Source organism: Ascaphus truei, chromosome 7, assembly GCF_040206685.1.
Source record: "Ascaphus truei isolate aAscTru1 chromosome 7, aAscTru1.hap1, whole genome shotgun sequence".
In the NCBI taxonomy this organism is placed as follows: Eukaryota; Metazoa; Chordata; class Amphibia; order Anura; family Ascaphidae; genus Ascaphus; species Ascaphus truei.
The window spans coordinates 7,873,897-7,895,746 of record NC_134489.1 but is presented as its reverse complement, the minus strand read 5'-3'; the positions used below and the strand labels follow the sequence as shown (position 1 = coordinate 7,895,746).

Sequence of the window (21,850 nt, the reverse complement as noted above, 5' to 3'; positions counted from 1 at the left end):
TGCTTTCTTCCCGCTCTCCCAGATAAAGTTCTTGCTACTGAGTTCCCTGAGACTTCTTCTGGAATATTGATCCAAGTTAAAAGTGAAGCTCATGAGTCTGCTTTAGCCAAGTGCCAGCACACAGATTCCCCTGTCTCTAACACACTTGCTACACCCAATGCTATTCCTCCTGTGTCTCAGACATTTGAAATTCCTGGTTTGACTCTAAGGGCCTCATGCAGTAAGCAGCGCAAAGTCACTTTTCGCCTGTTTTGCGCCAAAAATGCAAACCCCGATTCAGTAAGGGCCGAAAACGTGGTGAAAAGCAAAAAAAACGCCAAGTTTGTTGGCGGTTTTTTTCCCGCCATCGGCGCGGCGAAAAGGCACTTAGCGCCGCAACTAGCCACATGTTTTGAAACCTTCTCAATTCTAGTAGTGGTGAGTAGCTATGCGCCGCTACTCGCCACTCTAGAATTGAGATTTTCACGGCAATCCATCTCGCCCCCAAAAAGTTGGCAAGTTGCTGGGGAGAGCCTGCGGATGAGCGGCGGAACGGCACTTAGAAAAAATCAGGCCTTTTTCCTGGCTGGGATTGATGCCGGGGGTCTTCGGAGCTGATACCCATTAATGCCAGCACCGGAGCCCCCCAGCATGCATCCGAGGCAGGAAAAATGCATTTAAAGCCCACTTCATTACCTTAGCGGCTAACCGCTAAGGCAATGAAGGATTTAACCAGCCGTGCCAGGTTTATTGTGGGTAGTGGGGGTGGGTGAAGGGGGTATTTGGCCCTTGGTGGTTGTTTAGGGCTTGCGGGGGTTTGCGGGTGGACTTAACCCCTTCATGACCTTAGCGGTTAATACCGCTACGGTCATGAAGGGGTTAAGCCCTCCCACTACCCACCCGCAAGCCCTAAACAAACCACCGTTGGGGCTAATACCCACTTCGGCCACCCCCACTACCCACAATAAAAAAAATACATATACAACAGCCCACACTAAATGAATAAATAAATATATAAATAAATATATATATATATATATATATATATATATATATATATATATATATATATATATATATATATATATGCAAATATAACTGTATGCTCATCTGCATGTCTTAGGCAGGTCTGCAACCCCGCCTTTCCCCATTATCACCCAGCATACAGCACTTCCACTGCAGCAAGGGATTCTGGGAAATGACATGCAAATGAGCACACAGTGTCACTTTTTGCCTCAATAACCATTTTTAACATGGTTCCCTTTAGGCTTAAGCTTGCTGCATGGTAACTTAACTCAGTATTATGGTTTATATATATATATATATATATATATATATATATATATATATATATATATAAAAAAAATATATATATATATATATATAAAAAAAAATATATATATTACACCAACAACCCCTATACCCCCCTAACATACAGTGCATATATGCACAGCAATGATACTATAGGCCGGCGGGGCCCCTCGGGTGTTACCCGTGGGCCTGCAGTACCAATTCTGTGCCCCCCCCAAACTAATATAAAAACACATACATACTTATAAAGAAATAACCCCCCCCCCCTAACACATACAGTATAGTAAAGGGCACAATTACTAATATCCACAAATGGATAATAGTGCATTTGCCCATTTAAAATATATAAAGAACAATAAATACATGAAATACATATAGCACTCACCCTTGTCTGGCTGCAACATTGAAGGCCATCCTCATCTTCATCACCGTCCATGCCCCTTCCGATGCTGCAAAACATAAACAAGAATAAAAACAGCCAATGTAATGCCCCCTAACCCCTTAATCACCATAGCGGTTATTAACCGCTACAGTCATTAAGGGCTTAACCCACCCTCACCCACCACTCGGGAGGCCTAAATACCCTCCACCACTACCCCCCCACCCTGTGAGGCCTAACCACACTCACTCACGCAATACCCAGCCGGGAGGCCTACCCACATAACCTTGGGGCCAATACCCCCTTCCCCCACCCCCAGTACCCACAAAAAAAACAATACACAGCCCCACAATAAACATCATTATATTTATTCTATACATAACCCACCCCCTGTGCCCCGCCCCACCCCCCCATAAATACATGATTTATTTTTTTACATACAGGGTTAATACTCCAGGCCCACGGGAGTCCCCGGTGGGCCTGACGGGTCACCTCACAGACCTACAGTAGCCCAGCACCATGTTTCAAACAGGGTCTGGAGGCCTGCGGGTGGTCCCCAACAGGCGCCATGGTCCATCAGGTGGTCTCCGCGGGTCACCGTGAGCCACAATGGGGTCCCCACGGCCACAATGGGGGGCCCCGGGTCAGACCCACAGGATTCTGAGGGGCCTCGGGTGGTTCCCACAGGGGTCTGTGGGCCCACGGTGGTCCCTATGGGTCTGCGGTGCCCCCAAGTGGGGCCACCGGTTCTTCCCCGCAGGTGTCACCTGTGGACAACTCCAGCCTGCTACCCGTGGAAACCAATGCAGTGTGTGTGCAGCGCACAGCAAGGAGTAGAGAGAGCAGGTCTGGCAAAAAACTTTTTAATGGCAAGCCATAAAATAGAGGGTTGTGAGCTTTCTACGCGTTTCGTGCAGGTTATGCCCTTTATCAAGAAGTGCCTTACACAATATACCAAACATTTAAATACAGCTGACTGCCGTTTTGGCGCCAAAAACGAATGACGTCATCCGTCTATAATAGCGAATGAAAAGCGCTCATATCGCGCATGCGCCGTACCGATAGACATAGAAGAAACCCTCACTCCATGGCAACACCAATCAGGGCTCCCAGAGGACATACACCTCCGCGAACTATGACGAGACGACCACAATAGAGCAAGGCAACTCCACGCCCCGTCGGCCCGCGCACGCACACATGCGTGCGCTATACCGCAGGTATTTCAATCTGACACACTGTGGCCTTATTTATTAATTGATCTTCACTGATACATTTAATCATTATGATGTAATATCTGTGATTATATGAGTTAAACTGTTAGGATATGATGGGATATAGGACTCATTCTGTTAAACGGTTGACTATAGGATTCCGACTCTTATTGCTATACTGCATTCATCTATGGAATATTTAATAGTATATTTTGTAGTTATCATAATTATTATATTTTTGCTGGACATAATCTACACATCTGTCAAAGATTATTTAGTAGCTAGGATTATGACCTCTATATCCTCCAGAGGGTTGTACATTTGTTTTTACATTGGTATATGAACATACCTTTTAATCATATTTTTAATTATTGGGTAACTTTCTTTGTTTTTTATTGTCACATATATGTTTTTGTAATGTTACTGACTGCCCACATCAGTTCTTTCTCGGTCTCTTTATATACATATCCCTTTATTCGGCTACACATGCTTGGCATTTCGTGCGTGGTTTCAGCTACTGCTTTATGCACTATTTGGATGCGCGCGCATGAGCTCGTGGTATTACATATCCTAATATTATGGGGACGGAGGGGAACTGAGTTTCAGTTCTAACCTCGTTCATTCGCGCATGCGCGGGCCAATGGGGCGGGGAGTTGCCTTGCGCTGCTATGGTTTGGCTCGTCATAGTTCACGGAGGTGTCTGCCCTCTGGGAGCTCTGATTGGTGTTGCCGTGGAGTGAGGTTTCTCCTATGCCTGGCGGTATAGCGCACGCATGTGTGCGTGCGCGGGCCGACGGGGCGTGGAGTTGCCTTGCTCTATTGTGGTCGTCTCGTCATAGTTCGCAGAGGTGTATGCCCTCTGGGAGCCCTGATTGGTGTTGCCATGGAGTGAGGGTTTCTTCTATGTCTGTCGGTACGGCGCATGCACGATTTGAGCGCTTTTCATTCGTTATTATTCGACGGATGACGTCATTCGTTTTTGGCGCCAAAACGGCAGTCAGCTGTATTTAAATGTTTGGTATATTGTGTATGGCACTTCTTGATAAAGTGCATAACCAGCACGAAATGCGTAGAAGGCTCACAACCCTCTATTTTATGGCTTGTCATTAAAAAGTTTTTTGCCAGACCTGCTCTCTCTCTACTCCTTGCTGTGCACTGCACACACACTGCATTGGATTCTACTTACCTGGATACAGCTGCACGCTTTGGATAGAGCAACTGGGAGTCTGTGAGTACGTTTATCTGGGGCTTACCCAATGAGGCAGGAGAAGTGTCTCCGTGCACCTACCCCTACCTTCAGGGTATTTATGGCCCTTTGATAGGTTTAGTGCTTGATTATTTTAGTAATCATTACCCAGTATTTTGCTCTTTCCTTTCAATAATAAGTACAAATCCAAGTATTTTAGAGCACCACTCCTCCACTAATCTATATGCTACCCGTGGAAAGCCTGAGGAGACCAATGTATAAATAAAGCCTCTAAATACATTAGATATACATGAAAAGAACATAAACATTAGCAAAACAATCAATTATTATCCCTGTATGTCTTTCCATATAGATAGGTATACATAACATACAGGGGCAATAATAGAGCATAAAAAACAATGCATTTACATCCAAAAATTCAGTGTCCGTGAATGTATTATATCTATAGGTACATAGATACATTCAGGGGCATTAAATGGGAATGAAAAAATAAAAGACATGAATAAAAAATCACAAAAACCTGTAAAAGTAAAAATAATAAACTTTTCTTTTGTTTACTTATCATTAGATGCCCACTCACCGAAATCCAGGCAACCCGGGAAGCACTGGAACCAATCCACAGGTAAATATAAAATAATAAACCCTTACAATCCACAACGGTGTCTTCTTTCTTCTATTTGTAATCCTTTATATCAGTCTTGGGGTCTTCTTTTCTTCTTTGCGGTCTTCTCCGTCTTCTTCCATCTTCTTCTGCCACGCCCTTCTTTTCTTCTTAGGAGGGGAGGTGTTCCCTCCTCGGCGTCTGGCTTCAAAATGAGGCGACATAGGCTTATATAGGTCTATGACATCACATTTTGGTCAAATGTTTCCCACGGCCCTGATTGGGCCGTGAAAAACATGTGATTTGGAATTATTTTTTTTAAATGATGACGTCATTTAAAGGCAATGACGCCAGCCAATCAGAATGGCTGAGTTTCAATTGCCTTTAAGATTATGTCATTGTAACAGGGGACTTATCCCTGTTCAGTAATGTGCCTTTAATCCAGCATTGTGGTAGTTAATTACTAAACACCACCTGCCTGATTAGATGACTTAGAAAGCCTGTCTTTTGAAACAGGAAGTGAGAACTCTTTAGCTCTGACTGAGAGCTGACCCTTGGAGCTGACCAGTCTTGAGCTCTGCACAGCAGACCTGATTTCAAGACACAGGGAAAACTACTGCACCTGAAGCTGAACCAGGAAGTGAGATTTTCCCTCCAAGAAACAGACAAGACTTTTAATCTTAAGAGACTGCTTATATCTGCTTATTTCATGTTATATGTTTTGGGGCTGCGAGAACTGCTTGACTAAGGGAGATGTGAATTATTGCATAGTGTTTCACTAGAAATACTCCCAAGTGAATAGAAGCTTTGTCCCCCCCCCTGTGTTTGGATGAATTTCCTGATGAAAAGGAAAAGGCACAATAAAGCCTTATTATAATTTCACATTATAAACGACTCCAAGTGTGTACCTCTGTGAACGTCCGTCTACAGTCATCAAAACAAAGATGGCTGGCGACACATGGTACGGTAGCCAATCAGAGCGTGGGAACTCCATCCCAACTATGATTGGCTCAATTAGACCATGTGGCAGAGGCTTTATGTGTTTCATAATGGCCACATAATCTATTATCCATATCTGGATAATAGTTATTTTGCACATTATTGTATTGTTTGTGTTGGGGGGGATTGATGTATTTAATGTAGAGGTCAGGTTTATTTTTTTTACATACAGGGTTGGTTCCTTTTGGTCTGCGGGAGACCTCTGGAGACCACCTGAGGTCTCCTCTGGCTTTCCACAGGTAGCAGGCTGGAGGTGTCCACGGGGGATACCTGCGGGGAAGAACTGTGGACCCATAGGGACAACCGTGGGCCCACAGACCCCCATGGGAACCACCCGAGGCCCCTCAAACACCTGTGGGTCTGACCCGGGGCACCCCAGAAAGCAGTGGGCCTGCCCGTGGGGACCCCATTGTGGCCCACGGTGACCCACGGAGACCACCTGGTGGACCATGGCGCCTTGCGGGGACCACCCGCAGGCCTCCAGACCCTGTTTGAAACATGGTCCTGGGCTACTGTAGGTCTGTGAGGTGACCCGTCAGGCCCACCGGGGACTCCCGTGGGCCTGGGGTATTAACCCTGTATGTAAAATAATAAATCATGTATTTATGGGGGGGGCACAGGGGGTGGGTTATGTATAGAATAAATATAATGATGTTTATTGTGGGGCTGTGTATTGTTTTTCTTGTGGGTACTGGGGGTGGGGTAAGGGGGTATTGGCCCCAAGGGTATGTGGGTAGGCCTCCCGCCTGGGTTAGTGGGTTAGTGAGTGAGGGTGGTTAGGCCTCACGGGATGGGTAGTGGGGGAGGGTATTTAGGCCTCCCGCCTGGGTTAGTGGGTGAGGGTGGGTTAACCCCTTAATGACTGCAGCGGTTAATGACCGCTAAGGTGATTAAGGGGTTAGGGGCTATTTTTATTCTTGTGTACAGTATGTTTTGCAGCACCGGAGGGACATGGGCAGGATGAAGATGAGGATGAAGACGGCCTTCATCGTGGGTGCCTGGAAAAGGTAAGTGTAATATGTATTTACTGTATTAATTGAAAGTTATATGTATTTAATATGGGCTAATGCATTATTATCCATATGTGGATAATAGTAATTTTGCCCATTACTGTATTGTATGTGTTAGGGGTGTGTATTTAGTTATAAATATTGTTTATTATTTTTGGAGGCGCAACATTGGTACCGCAGGCCCGCGGGTTCCCCGGGACTCCTGCGGGGATCCCGGGATGGCCGCGGGTACCCCCGGACTCCCACGGGGACCCCGCACTCCCACGGGGACCCCAGCTTGGTGAGCCGGGGACACCCTGTAGGTGTTGGGGAACAAGTCCAGCTTTTTTTGCGTCTACCTTGAGTTGACATCTTCTGTTGAACGCAACTTTTGCGTACGCTAAGGTTACGTAGCTTAGTGCATCCCGCTTAGGGGCAGAATTTAACGCAAACAGGGTAACGAACAAGCAAAGTTGGACTTAGAAAAATTTCCAGAAAAAAGTCAGTTTTAAAGCGCAAAGTGCCTGTTTGCGTGGCTTAGTGCATCGTGTTCAGCGCAACATCATGTTCTAACAGCACTTTGCGCTCTAAAAATGACTTAACGGAGCTTAGTGCATGACCCCCCATGTGTCTAAAACGGATTTTTTTCTGCACTAATTGCTCTATAGTATTGCGTGAAAAAATTGAATCTGGGACTTCAACTCCTAAGTCAAGTTCGTGTTTTCCTGATTCTCCTTCAGTGTTTGAAGTATCAAGTTCTAACTCCAAGACTTTTGTTTCTAAGTCAGTTTTTCTGCTCACCCAGCCTCCGGCGGTACTGGATAAGATCTGTATTGATCCAAGCTCTCTCACTTTACAAGCAGCTTCAATACCCGCGGGTTCCTGTGTGGTGCCTGATGTGTTCCCTCTGGACTCTTTGTTGTCATCGTCAAAGACTGAAATACCCCCATTGAACTTCCTTGTCTTGCCTGAGGTGCATGTCCCTGCTTCTGCTGCTCCCACTATGGGCACAGGCATGCTTCTTTCTGCTTGTTCTTTGGTGTCTACTGCATCCTCTGCAGACGCCCAGACTTAGGACCTGATGCTCCCTAAACCCCATATGCCCAGGGATGCTGGCCTCATATTGTTTGCCAGTACATGGCAGAAAACTACGTAAACACTCCAACCGTCACACTCAACTTGCTAGGGATAACGGGCCTGGACTTTAACAAGAGAACTGTATCAGTATCTTTCAGTGAGCCCTCCCACCCTCTACCCTCGCTACCCAGTGATCTGATTTCTTTTGGAGTAAAGGATTCTTATAAACACCTACCCGCTTATTTGAGCAAAACTATTGCTCTTCCAGAATGTCTCTCTGCTACATCTGACCAACAATCGGTGTGTCTTGTCTTGTACTCTGGGACTATTGCTGGAAGTCTTGCACCTGGCTTGTGCCCTTCTGACATCCCTGTTCTGGAATCATCTGTTTTTCCACAGATCTGGATTTCCAAATGGTTCTGTGATGCTTTCTGCGTGCCAAGAATTGCATTACCACCGTTCTCATGCCTAAGATGGTACTCGCCAATGAACTACTTGATTACGGGCCTACTTCCCGACTAAGACAACAATTGTATGTCACCTAGATCCTTGAGTGAACCTGCTCGCCCGGAGTTCTCGTCTGAAGGGGGGGGGGGGGGAGTGTACAGTAAGGAATCTGCTCCTGGGTTTGTCTGAAACCCATTCCTTACAGAACTTGCAGTTCCTAGACAACTCCCCCTTGTATCTGCAATCAGTATCACATGTGCTTGCAATCTCTGCAGCTCTGTCTCTGTGCTCTGTCATTGGAGGAATGCCCTCACACCCCTGTCCTTTCATTGGCTACCTGCCCTTCTTATACTGGGCTCTCCCTTTCCATCATTGCTGAGCATAAACCAAGATTCACTTGGATGTAACTGTGTTTGCCACAAACACTCCTGCCTAGCCTTGCCTTGTTCCTGAGACCTGCTGCATTCCCTCCTTGCAGAAGTCTGCTTCCTGGTTCCTGTGACCTGCTGCACCCTCTCCTTGCAGAGGCCTGCTTCCTGGTTTCTGAGACCTGCTGCATTTCCTCCTGGCAGAGGTCTGCTTTCTGGTTCTGTGCTGAAGCGCTGGTCTCCAGTGCTACCCTGTGGTATTCCTAGAACAGCCTGCATTCTCCCTGTGCAGAGACCTTCATCATGGGCCACTCCTGCTCTTCACGCAGAGGCCATTCCCACGCTTCAGCTGCTACGCTGAGGCGCTTCGCACCAGCCTACCTGTTGCCAAACCCCAACCTGGATATCGATTACTCTGACGTCTCCAACTCTGACCCCAGCTTGTCAATGGATTACCCTGCCTTCTCCAACCCTGAACCGGCTACGATTGACTACAGACTGCACAATCCAGAACCGGCTTTGTGGTCTAAGATCAGTGTATTCACATCCCCACCTCAGCCCCGCGGTCCGGTCCTGGTTTGTGGCGAGCACGTCCGTTACAGAAACACATTGATTGTACTTTATTTAATTGCCTACTGTTTTCTGGGATGCCCATTGACTGGCAATGTGTTTATTTATGATCCTTTCCTTTCATCTTATAGATAAGCACAGTGACAAGCAATGCATTTTTTTGCAAATGCTTGTTTTTATTTAATTGTAATGTATTGTATTGTTATGTTTATTTTTTTAGGTTATTCAGATTGTGTGCATGTCAATGGGTTTATTTGCAAGTGTAATGTATTGTACTATTAGGTCAATGTTATTTTATTGTGTATTTCTTTTGTTTTGCAAACAAATGGGCAAACGTGCTATTAACAATTTTTGGCTACTAGTGTGTTTGCCCATTTGTATGTGTTGTGATGGATGTTGAGGGAGTGTGGGTAGTTGCCCTAGAGAGGGTGGATAGGCCTCCATCGTGGGTATCGGGAGGGGGTGGGTTAACCCCATAATTACAATAGCGGTTAATAACCGCTAATGTAATTAAGGGGTTAGTGGCCATGCTGAAAAAGTGCAAAGACGTAACTAGAACTGTCATATATTAAAGAAAAGCTCCTAAATCAAAATCTATATTGAGGCCTCTCGGGGAAAGTGTTTTTAGTTCATAAATCCAGTATGCCTCACGTATACTGGATTGTTGTAATCTATTCCCACCTCTTGGGTTGACCTGAATGGTCTCAATTGCCTGAAACACCAATCCTTTTGGGTTTTTATTATGGTGTGTGAGGAAGTGATGGGACACACTATGGGTCCTATGCAGAGAGCAGCGCTTTTAAAAATTGGCGAGGGTAATAAAAAGTAGCTTTAATGGAGAGTTTTATTCTCCATATGCAGAAATGTGCGAAATCTGCAAGTTATAGCATGAATGCGTGTGGCGAGTTTAAAATGGAGAGATGCGCGCTGCTGAAATGTGTAAAAAAAAAATCGCGCATTTTTTTTTTTTCCTATGGCCGGCGAGCTCCAGCTTCTTGCCAACTTTTGTTGGCGGAGCTAATTGTAGAAAATCGCGCCATTTTATTGGCGCGAACAGCCGCTAGATGGCGTTCGCGCCTTTCTGAATTCGGATATTTTTAAAACTGGCGAGATGTAGGTTCTCGCCAGCCGCGCGGCGAGATTTACAAATAGAAAAAAAAATGGCGCGTTTTTCGTAACTCGCCATTTTCTGCTGTTTTCTAAGCAAATTTCGCCAAAAAATTACGATATTTACTATAGCGCTGCTCTCTGCATAGGCCCCTAAGTGTGACTAGTCCCTTTCTGATATTATATATGTGCTCATATATTCTCCTTTGGACTGTTCTACCAGTTCTACCTATGTATGGTAAGCCACAAGGGCATTGGAGTAAATATATAACATATACCGAATGACAATTAATAGATGATTTGATAGGATAAACATTCAAAGTAACATTAGATCTAAACGTCTTTGCATTACAACTGTATGAACATGCCAGACATTTGACACATTTAAAAAAACCTATATCGGTCTTAGCGCTTTTCCTAATTTCCGCCACTTAATTATTGTGTGTCTGAATTTTTATTTTATGTTGGCTATGTTGCACTATATTTTCTCTTTTCTCGTTCCATATCACGTTACACACGGATGAAGTTACATCTGATCACCTGAAGATCGAGGAATTGTCAAGTCATTCATTTGGACATTCATCTCTTTGTCTTGAACTCCCAGGACTATCACTCATTTGGACTCCAAAGGCTCTGGTATCTCTTTTGTTTAGCTGTGACTTCAGTTGTAGAGTAGACGGTCCACAATTTTTTTTTTTTTTTTAATCATAGTATAACTGGTTTGTCTTTTTTTCAATTGCTTGTTTAATAAACATATACTTTTGTACCCACTCAGAGTGCCCCCTTTGGAGTTTCTGCGAGTCCTGCCTTCTGGGACTTGCTCTTTTCTCTTCATTGCTAGAGTGATCTATTTGACTCCAGGGAGCACCACTTGTAGTCTACAAGTTTAGTTTTGGGTATTTTATTTATTTGGTAGTAGTGTTTTTTCAGTTTCTATGTATACAGAACATATTGCCCTGCCGCCCAGAGGCCTTGGAGAAATGCAGTCAAAACATTGCTTTTAATGTGGTTATATTTGTTCACGAAAAGTTTGCTTTATGTGAATGTGACAGAAAACGCAACATGGCAACTGAACATTAAAGGTTAAGCCTGCCTGATGCCTCTGACCATCAAATACACCCTAAATTATCTCACGTTTACTCTGAATACATTATATTGTTTGGGGCATTGTGTCAGGAATCCACTCCTGGCTTTGGCTGGAGCCCTTCCATCCGGAGCTTTGCAGGTTCCAGACAATCTATTCCCTGCTTCTGCAATCACCTGCCTCCTGCTGCCTCCTGTGCAGCTCTGACCTGATTGGCCTTCTGTGCTATTTAGTGCCTGCCCCGCCTTCAGGAAGTTGCTGGACATAGACTTTGCAATCCAAAGTTGCAAGTAACTGTGCTTGTCACAGACTCCGTGTTTGGCCTGCTGGGCTCCTTGTGCCTTGTATCCTGCTTCCAGTCCCCGGCATCCCAAGGCCTTCTTGCATAGCAGCCTCGGCGCTGCTTTCTTTGTTCCTGGCAGACTTTGCTTTCGCCGCGCTGTAGCGGCTATGCTGGTTCCCCAGCATTTCCTGTGGCGTCTGCCTCAGTTCCTATCTCTTTGTCTTTTCAGTGATCCTTTGCGTACCGAGCCGGCCTGGCTGTGGATCCGCTCTGATCTTCTACCCCTGGTCTGTATCCTGACCTACTGGACACCCCATTCCGACCTACCTCCTGGCTCTGGACCCCAGGCTCTCGGTACCACCTATCTTCTGGAATCTCCCTTCTCGTCTGGCGAGTATCTTACTTTATCTTATACTCCCAGACGGTTCCAGACACCTATTTTCCACTTTCCAGGCATGTCCCCGTAGCTGTGGGTGCAATTTGTTACCCATCTCGCCTCAGTATCGGGGTCCCTCCTTGTTTGTGGCAGGCACGTACGTTACACATTGTTGGGTTCTAGGTGGAGGTTGGCTGCTTGCTGATTAGATACACACTCCAAAGCCGGAGCATTGTTCTCCCCCCAAAAGGGGAGCGCCAACTCTGCCAGTAACCCTGAACTCTGCCCAGTTACGTGACGGATAGCACAAGTTCGATCGGTGCTGATGTGATTGGTCTTTTTGGATTTTCCACCACTCCTGGCCCTGCCCCTGGGGCGATGCATGTACCTTTAACTCCACGTCTGTCTGCTCATCGCAGTCACCCATCTCCCTCCAGATAGGACGCTGATTAAAGGAAGAACTCTGATTGACTGAGCAGCACTTTCCATAGTTTTATATGGGAACCAGGATGTTTACAAGGGATATCCCCAGTGAGACTTCCAGATTGTAGAGAGTTCGGGTAACATCTCAGTGTCCAGTAGAACTGTTTGTGAACTATTTTGAGGCGACATGCTGCAGCTGTTAGAGTTCGTCAACCAAGCCCTCTTCTGTTCCACAGACTAAAGGATAAGATATCTTAGGCAGCATGTTTTTCCCCTTTTCTATTGGTGCATGCTTGTATTGTATCCTAATAAACTCTATCATTTGTTAGCTATTGTGTCTTGATAGTGTGTACCTGTGATCTGCCTGCATTTCGTGACATGGAGATTGCACCTTTAAATGTATGAATATATATATATCTTTATTTATATAGTGCCATCCAGATACATAGAGCTTTACAATACGGGTGACATAATATTATAACATATAGTGGGTATAAGCGCTTCAGACATAAAACAATAGGAAAAGGAGTGTCTGTCCCAAAGAGCTTACAATCAAAGTGGTATGTGGGCAGATTTTACAGAGACAGGAGGGTGTTTTAGTAAGGATACCTGCAAAGGGACATGGTCAATGCATATTAAATGTATGTATCAGCCAGTGGAGCTACCCATATGCTTTGTTAAACAGGTGTGTTTTAAAAAAGGTCCTAAAAGTGGAGAGAGGGTGGCAGTTGAATATTGAGGGCAAGTGTATTCCAGAAGTGTGGGGCTGTGCGTGAGAAAGGTTTCAGGGGGAGAGGACTTTAGTTACATAAATGTTAGTCAGAAGAGATTTTTGAGAGTCAGGCAGGTGTAGAGCGAGAAATAGGGCTGAGATGTACAGTAAGGAGGGACAGAAGAGCGTATAGCCTTAAAATAGAAGAGGATAATTTTGTAAGTGATACAGAGTTTAAAAGGAAGCTACGAGAGGGATTTCAGCAGGAGAGAAGCCGAGGTAGATTTAGGAGGGAGTAACATGATTCTAGCAGCATTGTTTAGCATACATTGTAGGGGAAACAGGTGAGAGGCAGAAAGGCCAGACATTAGATGGTTACACTAGTCGAGACGGGATAGAATGAGGGCCTGCATTAGAGTTTTAGCAGTAATGGATGTACAGTACTAGTGTATACAGAACTAATAGCATTTTTCAGGGAAAGATCTAGTCTTGCTGTTTTTCCTGAAAGAAATTGTAGCAGCAGGTACAGGGTAACGGAGCGAAGCTCTGTGTAATACTTTATCTGGCTTATTGAAGCCTTACAGTACTGTACATCATCAGATTTAGCATTGCATCTAATGGCATTCCTCATAACTGTACTGTATGTAATGTCCTTAAACAGAATTTCCTGATCTAAGCTAATCTTGTGCAACAAAGTATTTTACCTGTGGAAAATGGCAGAAAGGCGTCACTTTTCTTGAAGCAGCCATTGTCATCCAGAAAGTGGCCGGGATTGAATTTGTTAGGAGTGGGAAATTGGCTGGGGTCCCAGAGAACAGAGCACAGCAACGGATAGACATCAGTACCCTGTGTATGGGTGAGAAATGTATTTAGGGCAGGATTTGTAATATGATCCCCCAAGAATTGCCCTTGATATGGCTGTTTTTTATTCCTAAAGGTAGGGGAATTAATGATACTGTATGTTTATTGGTGATGTTTTCTTTATTGAAATGTGTGACAACCGCTAACAGTTATTTTATTACACAATGACACTCAATTGAGTACACAAGGTACACAACTTTTATTTCACTATCCATTTAAAAACATGTATATTTCCCTTAAACTGCATTGCACAGGAATTAACAGGTAAAAAATGTAGTTATGAAAGTGCAGAATCACCATAAAGACAACCTGCAAAGCAATTGTATTGAAGTGCAGAGGAGTCTAATTGAACTGATCACAATGTCTTACTGCCCGCATTATGACAACGGGTGCACGCGCAGGAGTCCCAAGCCTCCAGCTGGGAAGTAGCCAACATCACTTGTATGGGCACCGGCCTGCGTGCTGCAGTTCTATGTTTTGTACATTAGTACTAGGATGATGGGTTAAGGGCGCATACAGTATAGGGCTAGTAACTTTCACTGCTTATTGCAGCAAGTGTTCTCACGAAAACAGTGCCGTGCCTGGACCCGGAGCACTTCTCATTGTCTGCAGGGATTTTACACCACTCCATACGAGCCTTTTAGGCAACAGGACGCACTGGCAGGTTACCTTAGTGCACGGGAGGTTGTTTACGAGTGCATGTACCCGACATTAGAGGGGTTTGGTTCGGGAGAACAGCAGCTCACCTGGGGTCACTTCAGGTTATGTATTCCAAGACGTAACAACAACTCCTGCACACCAGCTTGCCAGTTTATATGTTGTAGTGCGTTTCAGGTGCATTACAGCTACATGCTTGGAGCAGTAGGACACACATTGCTACACTAGTAGATTATATCCAGGACACCACCACACTGTATATATAGCACTATCTATGAGTACGGTAACCTGTCATCTGCAGCTATCAATTTTAATTCAATTAGTGGCTTTATTACTTGTATACACCAGTTACATTTACTCTGTGGACAAATACATCATCTGTCTTGTTTGTATGCTGGCTATCATACCTAATGGTGTGAACTTAACAGTAATCATACTGTAGAGGGTCACAATTAGGCAGACCTGACAAAGATCCCCTATACAGGATGTACCAACCCTCTTTAGGGAACATGCTGCAATAGTTTGTCACTGATCCGATACCATCAATTGTTCTTATTGTAAGGACATTGGACATTTAGTACCACTTTGTTAGTCTCTGGATACATTTTCCAGACACAGCAAGTGATAGGACTTCTATACAATGTCTTGTATATAATGTATACCCTGCTCATTTAGGTAACTGTATTTGTAAACATTTATTTGTCATCATAACTCTGTGCCCAGGACATACAGTACTTGAAAACGAGTGGTAACTCTCAATTACTTCCTGGTAAAATATTTTATAAATAAATAATACCCCTTTACTCTTCTCTGTATCCTGGACACTTATGTAGGGTCTGAATTACAGGATAACACTTATGTTTAATGGTCATTTTAACAACCCTTATTTTAATTGGATATTAATAAATACATTTATTTTAAATTTATCGCAATACAGCCAGGTTATGATTGAGTGCCCTTACTAGGTTACATTTTCTTTGTGCTTATATTCAGTTCTCTACCTAGGGAGCACCATCATAACACATTACATATCCTGCTGTTGTGGGGGTATCCCTCTAGTACACATGCCCGCAATATGAAGACGTTAAATAGTAGAGATGAGCAAAACATTTCTGCCAATTATGATCCGCCTCGGATCCAACGTTTCCTTTGGTCTGCGGATCAGTCCCAAAACGGGTGTGACACCTTTTTTGGATTTTTTTTTATCACTGACAATCCACATGGCGGATTAATAATCCGTGATCAGATTGTTAATTTTTTTTACTCATTTTAAATCCAAGGGGGAGAGAACAGGTTTTTAACAATCCGAGTGTGGATTTTTAACATTCTGCGGTGCGGATTTCGGATTCAATTCATTGTAGAATCTGGATGTGGATTCTTAAAAGTCCACCCAGATTCTACCTAATGGAGGATTCAGATGAATCCTTTCGGTTTTTTTAGTACCCAATTTTTGGATGGATTTGGTCTAAAACAAATGGGAAATTCCCGGAAATGGGAAATGGATTTGAACTGGTTCGCTCAACTCTATTAAATAGTGCCAGCACAAGCATAAAGACAATTACTTTGGGGATGGTGTATCCTCGGAAATTTGTATCCTTTACGACTGAATGAGGGACATTCAAAGGAATAACATCACTGAATCTCTGGATCTCATGGATCACGGCGTCTGTATATGGCATCTTTCCACGGTCCTCAATATTCGGGGCACGGTTCTGGCCAATCACACAATCAATTTCCCCGTGCAGTTTTGCTGTCAAAAAATGAATTTAAAGTTCTGATTTAAATAAAACACACACTGAGAAAATGTCTGCTCATGGAAGAGAGATCTAAATAGTACTACAAAATGCCCCAAATCAGGATGGTACGACACTAAAAGGATTATAGCCAAAGAAAACCTAAAAGAAATCCTGCAAGAAGTGTTTACTCAAGATAGTGATAAAGATCACTTTTCATTGATTGTGGGGAGCAGTGTATAACTCAGTGTTTTTCAACCAGGGTTCCTAGGAACACTTGGGTTCCCTGGGCCTCCCTAAATGGCTTCTTCACATTTTCAGGTCACTTGTAAATGGTACCAAATACAAAATAATTTACAATGCATCTGATCTCAGATGCACTATTAGTGAAGGTGGGATTCCTTACAATGCATCTGATCTCAGGTGTGCTTTTAGAGAGGGTTGGGGTTCCTTACAAAGCATATGATCTCAGACAGCTATTAGAGAGGCTGGGGTTCTGCAGAATTTCACATAGGGTTCATTAAACAAAAAAAGTTGGAAACCACTACTATTTCTGTTGAAAGGATTTATGTTGTCTTTCTGTTAGGTACCATTCTGATTTCTATAATAAGATGGTACACAGCAGGTGTTGTAAGGAATTGGACCTGGAGTAGTGTACGTTGGTTGCAGGGTGTGACACCTTTTAATTATTTAACAGGCACATTTTGAATTGAGTTGAATACAAGCTTACCAGACCTCACTCTTCATCAGGGCGGCTACACTACTGAAGACTTGATTGTTCCCTTTTGGTGGGATATGGAGAGGTACAGCAATAATATTTTTACGTAAATTTTTTCTTAAAAGATTAAGGAGTTGGGTTAATATTGGGTTAATATTTTACTGTGTTCTAGCGCCAACATATACTTATGAAGATCTCAACAGGTTTTTTCACTGATTTAAAACCTCTGAGTATTCTCATGCTCCATTATGGTAGGTGTAAGATAAAACCACACATGTTATTACGCTCTTGGTACTTGTATAAGGTTGCAATGAAGGCAGTGTCATGATAAAAGCCTTGAGAAGCATTCTACTGCCTCTGCATTTTTTTTTTAAACACTATACCTTGTATCTCAGGGTATTTTAGAAGGATGAGGAACCCATGTCTCAAGGTGCTGCTGACTGTCTCAGTCCCAGCAAAGAATACGGTGAGAACCGACATTAACAGGTTCTTTATGGTGAATTCAGAAGTTGCATTCTGTTTGTCCTGAGAACACAATATAAAATCAATTGATAGGTTAACTAAATAATTGAAACAATTACAGAACCGTCATTCTCATGAAGATGGGGAGAAATATTCTATAGGAAACACTAACAAATAATCAGATGTATAAATTTTGTTAGTTGTGTTTCAAACAAAATAGTATTACAGTATATACTTTACATAACAATCTATGCATCATGATTTAATGTGTAATCTTGTATTTGTAAAGCACTTTAAATAACATTGAAAAATTCACAGCTTGTACTGTACATTCAAAATTAAGAAAAATCAACAAACCCACTCAATGTAGCGATTCTGTCTTTATGGGCTCATCAGTTTGAACCGGACCACATATTCTGTATTGTCTTTATTTTAAATGCATGATGTACTGTATACTGTACTGTACAAAAGGGTATGATTAGTGAGAAGATAAAATGTGTGAGGATGAGAGGCACATTGTTCAAGTTATAAATACCTGTTGCATTTTTATGAGGAAGCAGTCAATGTAGTCTCTGGGTGAGCTGGGATCCAACGTGTCCTGGTTCACCTTCACTGTTTCAGAGATAAACTCAAGCAGGTTTGCTAAGAGTTTATCTATTTTCTGATGAGGTCCCGGGACATGGTTTATTATCGACGGCATCATGTCTTGCAGCTGATAAAGTCAACAATTATGGGTTATTCAAACAGTATAAAAGTAATTAGTTAATTGATTCTGTGATACATGTGGTTTTAAATGTGTTAAATAGTAATTTAAACTGAATAAATAATGCTGTGGTGCTAGAGAAAAACTAAGGGATCCCAGTAATCACTGGGTCTTTATGTCACCAAGTGGTAAAAAGAACAGACAGTGGGAAATTGGCTTCTCTATGTCACTGTATCAATTTGTCATGCTGTTGGTTAGATGCCGCAACTCTGTCTTTTTGCCACTTTGTTATTATGAAAAGTTCATTAAATTGACATCCGGCTTTACTGTTTTGTTCTACATCCTGTTAAAAATAAAGTAATTTCTGGGTTGATACATGTTTTGCCAACATAGGTAAAACTTTAATAGAACCGCCTCAGATATTGTACATGTAGCGGGGTACACCCTGGCTACTAAATCTACCCTATGGGCTTGCAGTAAACCCTGGTGTTCACAGGTCTGCCAGTAGTTATCATGGGATTTTCCCCCTTCATCCTTTGGGACTGCACTTGAGTGACGGTAGGGGATGGCACATCCTGTTGTGGCTGGGCCAATGGGATGCCCGCCCTCTGGCTGTACTTAAGGACAGGACCGCCATAAAGTTAGTGTTGTTGTCCTTCCCCATGAGGAAGGCAGGTCATTACTGGGAGCCTGAGATTGGGGCCTTCCCATGTGCTCTTCCTTCCGGGGAGGAGTAGAGTGACTATACCTCTGTCTTCACAAGGGAGGTGGGGAAGAGCTAGGATGGCTGCGGGTGCCCTAGGCCCGTAGTGACTGTCCAGGGACTATCTCCGGTGATATCTGAGATAAGAGACTGATCTGGCAGGTGACTGTTGAGTACCTGTATTAGTGCACTAAGAGTAGTAATAAACCGTTCCTGTTTAGCAATATACCTCCTGCCTGGTGTGTGATCTAATTCGGGGGAGAATTACAGTTCTACCATGGGAGATCGCCTCCATATCCCTGGAGCCCACGGCAGATGGAGGCGCTGCACTGCTAAGTATTACGTGGGGTATGGACCCCAGAAATCTGTTCCTGTGTCCCAAGGTTACCACGGATGACTCAGCCTTCTTGTTACCAGCAGGTATGCACCACAAATACCCTGTAATGGCCCAGATATGCGATTGGGGGGGAGGATGGGGAAGGGAGACACCGTTACATATATCAAGACAGAATTTCACTGTTCAGAAAGTTCACTTGTTCTCCTAGTGGAAAGAAAAGGATATTCAGCGCTCGTGCTGCAGATGATGAATAATGGAAAATCCCTTTGCTGCACGTGCATGGAGCGTCTCCCCAAATGCTCCCATCTCAAGGTGATCCCCCCTAAAAAGGGGGGAGAACACCCTGAAAAACAAAAAAAGAGAAAAATGCACAGATGCGCACCAGGGATTAAGTAAATGTCATTTATTGATAAAAATACACAAAAAATACTGAGAGGATCCAACCCAACCTCAGCTCAAATGTTAAACCGCTCAGATTCAGTGACAAACACTACCCATTACACAGATTGAGTTCATTCTCACATCTATTAATTTTATTCTTGGTCACAATTATTTTTTGTTTGATTCCCTTTATTTTTTACAAATCTTGGGGACGGCGATGGGCACTACATTTGCCCCATCGTTCGCCAAATTGTATATGGGACAGTGGGAGTCTCTTGTGGTTTTTCGGTGTCCTCCTCCACAGCTTAAGCTGTGGAGGAGATACATCGATGATATTATCATTGTGTGGGAGGGAAATGAGGAGTCATATCTTGATTTTGTTGCTCTTCTGAATATAAATGAATTTAATTTAACATTCAGTGGTGAAAATAGCACTGTCAATATTCACTTTCTCGATTTGGAGATTTATATTGAAGCCAACACTATTCATACTAAAACACATTTCAAAGTCACCACTGTTAACTCTTATCTGGACCCATTCAGTTGCCATGATAAGAAATGAGTCCAAAATATTCCATTTAATCAATTTCTGAGATTGAAGAGAAATGATTCCAAGGCTGAGGAATTTGGAGAACAATCTTTGTTCCTCAAAAAAAGATTTCTTGATAAAAAATATGACAAGGACTTTATAGATTCCTCAATAAAGAAATTGGAGAATATACCAAGAACATCTTTGATGAAATATCATCACAAAAAGATTGATAAGAGCAAAAATAATCAATTCCCTGTCTTTATAACTCAATTCAGTGATATGCATCATAGCGTTAGAAAAATACTGAAGAAACATTGGGGTATACTCAAAATGGACCCCATTTTGGTCCCTCAATTAAAGTCTCATAGGTATAGGTAAAGAGGTATAGTGTTTAAGCATGCACCAAACCTAAAAAATATGTTGGCCCCAAGCCAAGTCATCAGAAAAACTGTTGTATCTGGTGATATTAAAGAACGCTTGGGCACATATTATGGGCACATATTAATGCGGTAAGTGCAAGGCGTGCAAAAATATTTGTAAAGGAAAAACAGTAACGTCTTGTGCTACCAAGTCTGTTTACAACACAAAAAGTTTATCAATTGTCAGACAACGCATGTGGTCTATGTCTTGCAGTGTAGCTGTAATTTACAGTACATTGGTAAGATTAAAAGACCACTAAAGATGCGTATGTTAGAACATTTGAGAAATGTAAAAAACATACCAAAAAAATTGGCTAAAGGTATGCCACTTACTCCGCTATTAAAACACTTTAAAGAGGTGCATAATAATGATCCTGGCTGTATTACATTTAAGGGACTTGAAAATGTACCATCAAATATTAGACAGGGAAATGGAGAAAATCCTTTATTAAAACGTGAACAGTACTGGATTTATGAAATGCAAACTAGATATCCTACTGGTTTCAATGAACTTATTGAATTAACTCAATTTTTAAGGTGATAAATGTTTTGAGTAATCCCAATTTGTTATCACAGAAGTCTTTTTTACTATTGATATTTTATGGCATTTGTATTAATATTGTGTTTTTCTTTATATATATCTTTTATATTCATTATATGTGATGGTTCTATGTTATGTAACCATTTATGTTATCTGCCCTGCTTTGACTAATCATTGATCATTGTATGAAGCTTAAGGCTGTGATATATGGCAGCAGCTTAGAATATAAGTTCACATCATTTTGGCAAAGGGTGTCTGCTCTGATTGCCTGCTGTACATCTTTATGATGTTATCATAGAAGTCCTTTAACAATTGGTATTTTTATTAACATTGTGTGTATTTTATTTTTAATATATATTATTTGTATTATATGTGATGGTTCTATGTCATGTGGCCATGTATATACGAAGTATCGTTTTTCTTGCTTTGATTGAAGATTAATCATAGCATGTAGCTTATGAATGCCGTGATATATAGCACGACATGGAAAAAGAGGTTACATCATTGCTGCAAATATATGGCATGTAAAGGGTGTCTGTTTTGGGCCATCCCATCTGATTATCTGCCGCCCTACAAATACGCGCGGATGACGCTGTGCGTGACTTCCTGACGAAGCCCGTGGTGTGAAACGCGTAGAGGTCACGACAGGTCATCCTGCGCGTGTTTGCTGACAGGCTTAG

The 21,850-nt window shown here is 42.8% G+C and overlaps 1 protein-coding gene across 4 annotated transcripts in view; it reads right to left on the bottom strand.

Annotated features, from left to right (window-relative positions):
- Nucleotides 1-21,850, bottom strand: part of LOC142498675 (cytochrome P450 2G1-like) — a 127,379-nt gene that overhangs the window by 50,694 nt on the left and 54,835 nt on the right. For 2 of the 4 annotated variants that reach the window (XM_075606937.1, XM_075606935.1), the window contains exons 5-9: nucleotides 18,090-18,266; nucleotides 17,476-17,617; nucleotides 16,204-16,391; nucleotides 13,828-13,969; nucleotides 1,676-1,739 (exon numbers count right to left, since the gene is read on the bottom strand). In XM_075606937.1, coding sequence (XP_075463052.1) covers nucleotides 1,676-1,739; nucleotides 13,828-13,969; nucleotides 16,204-16,391; nucleotides 17,476-17,617; nucleotides 18,090-18,266 — 713 coding nt within the window. The remainder of the gene's footprint in view (nucleotides 1-1,675; nucleotides 1,740-13,827; nucleotides 13,970-16,203; nucleotides 16,392-17,475; nucleotides 17,618-18,089; nucleotides 18,267-21,850) is intronic. The other 2 variants (XM_075606933.1, XM_075606934.1) reach the window with 1 other exon arrangement.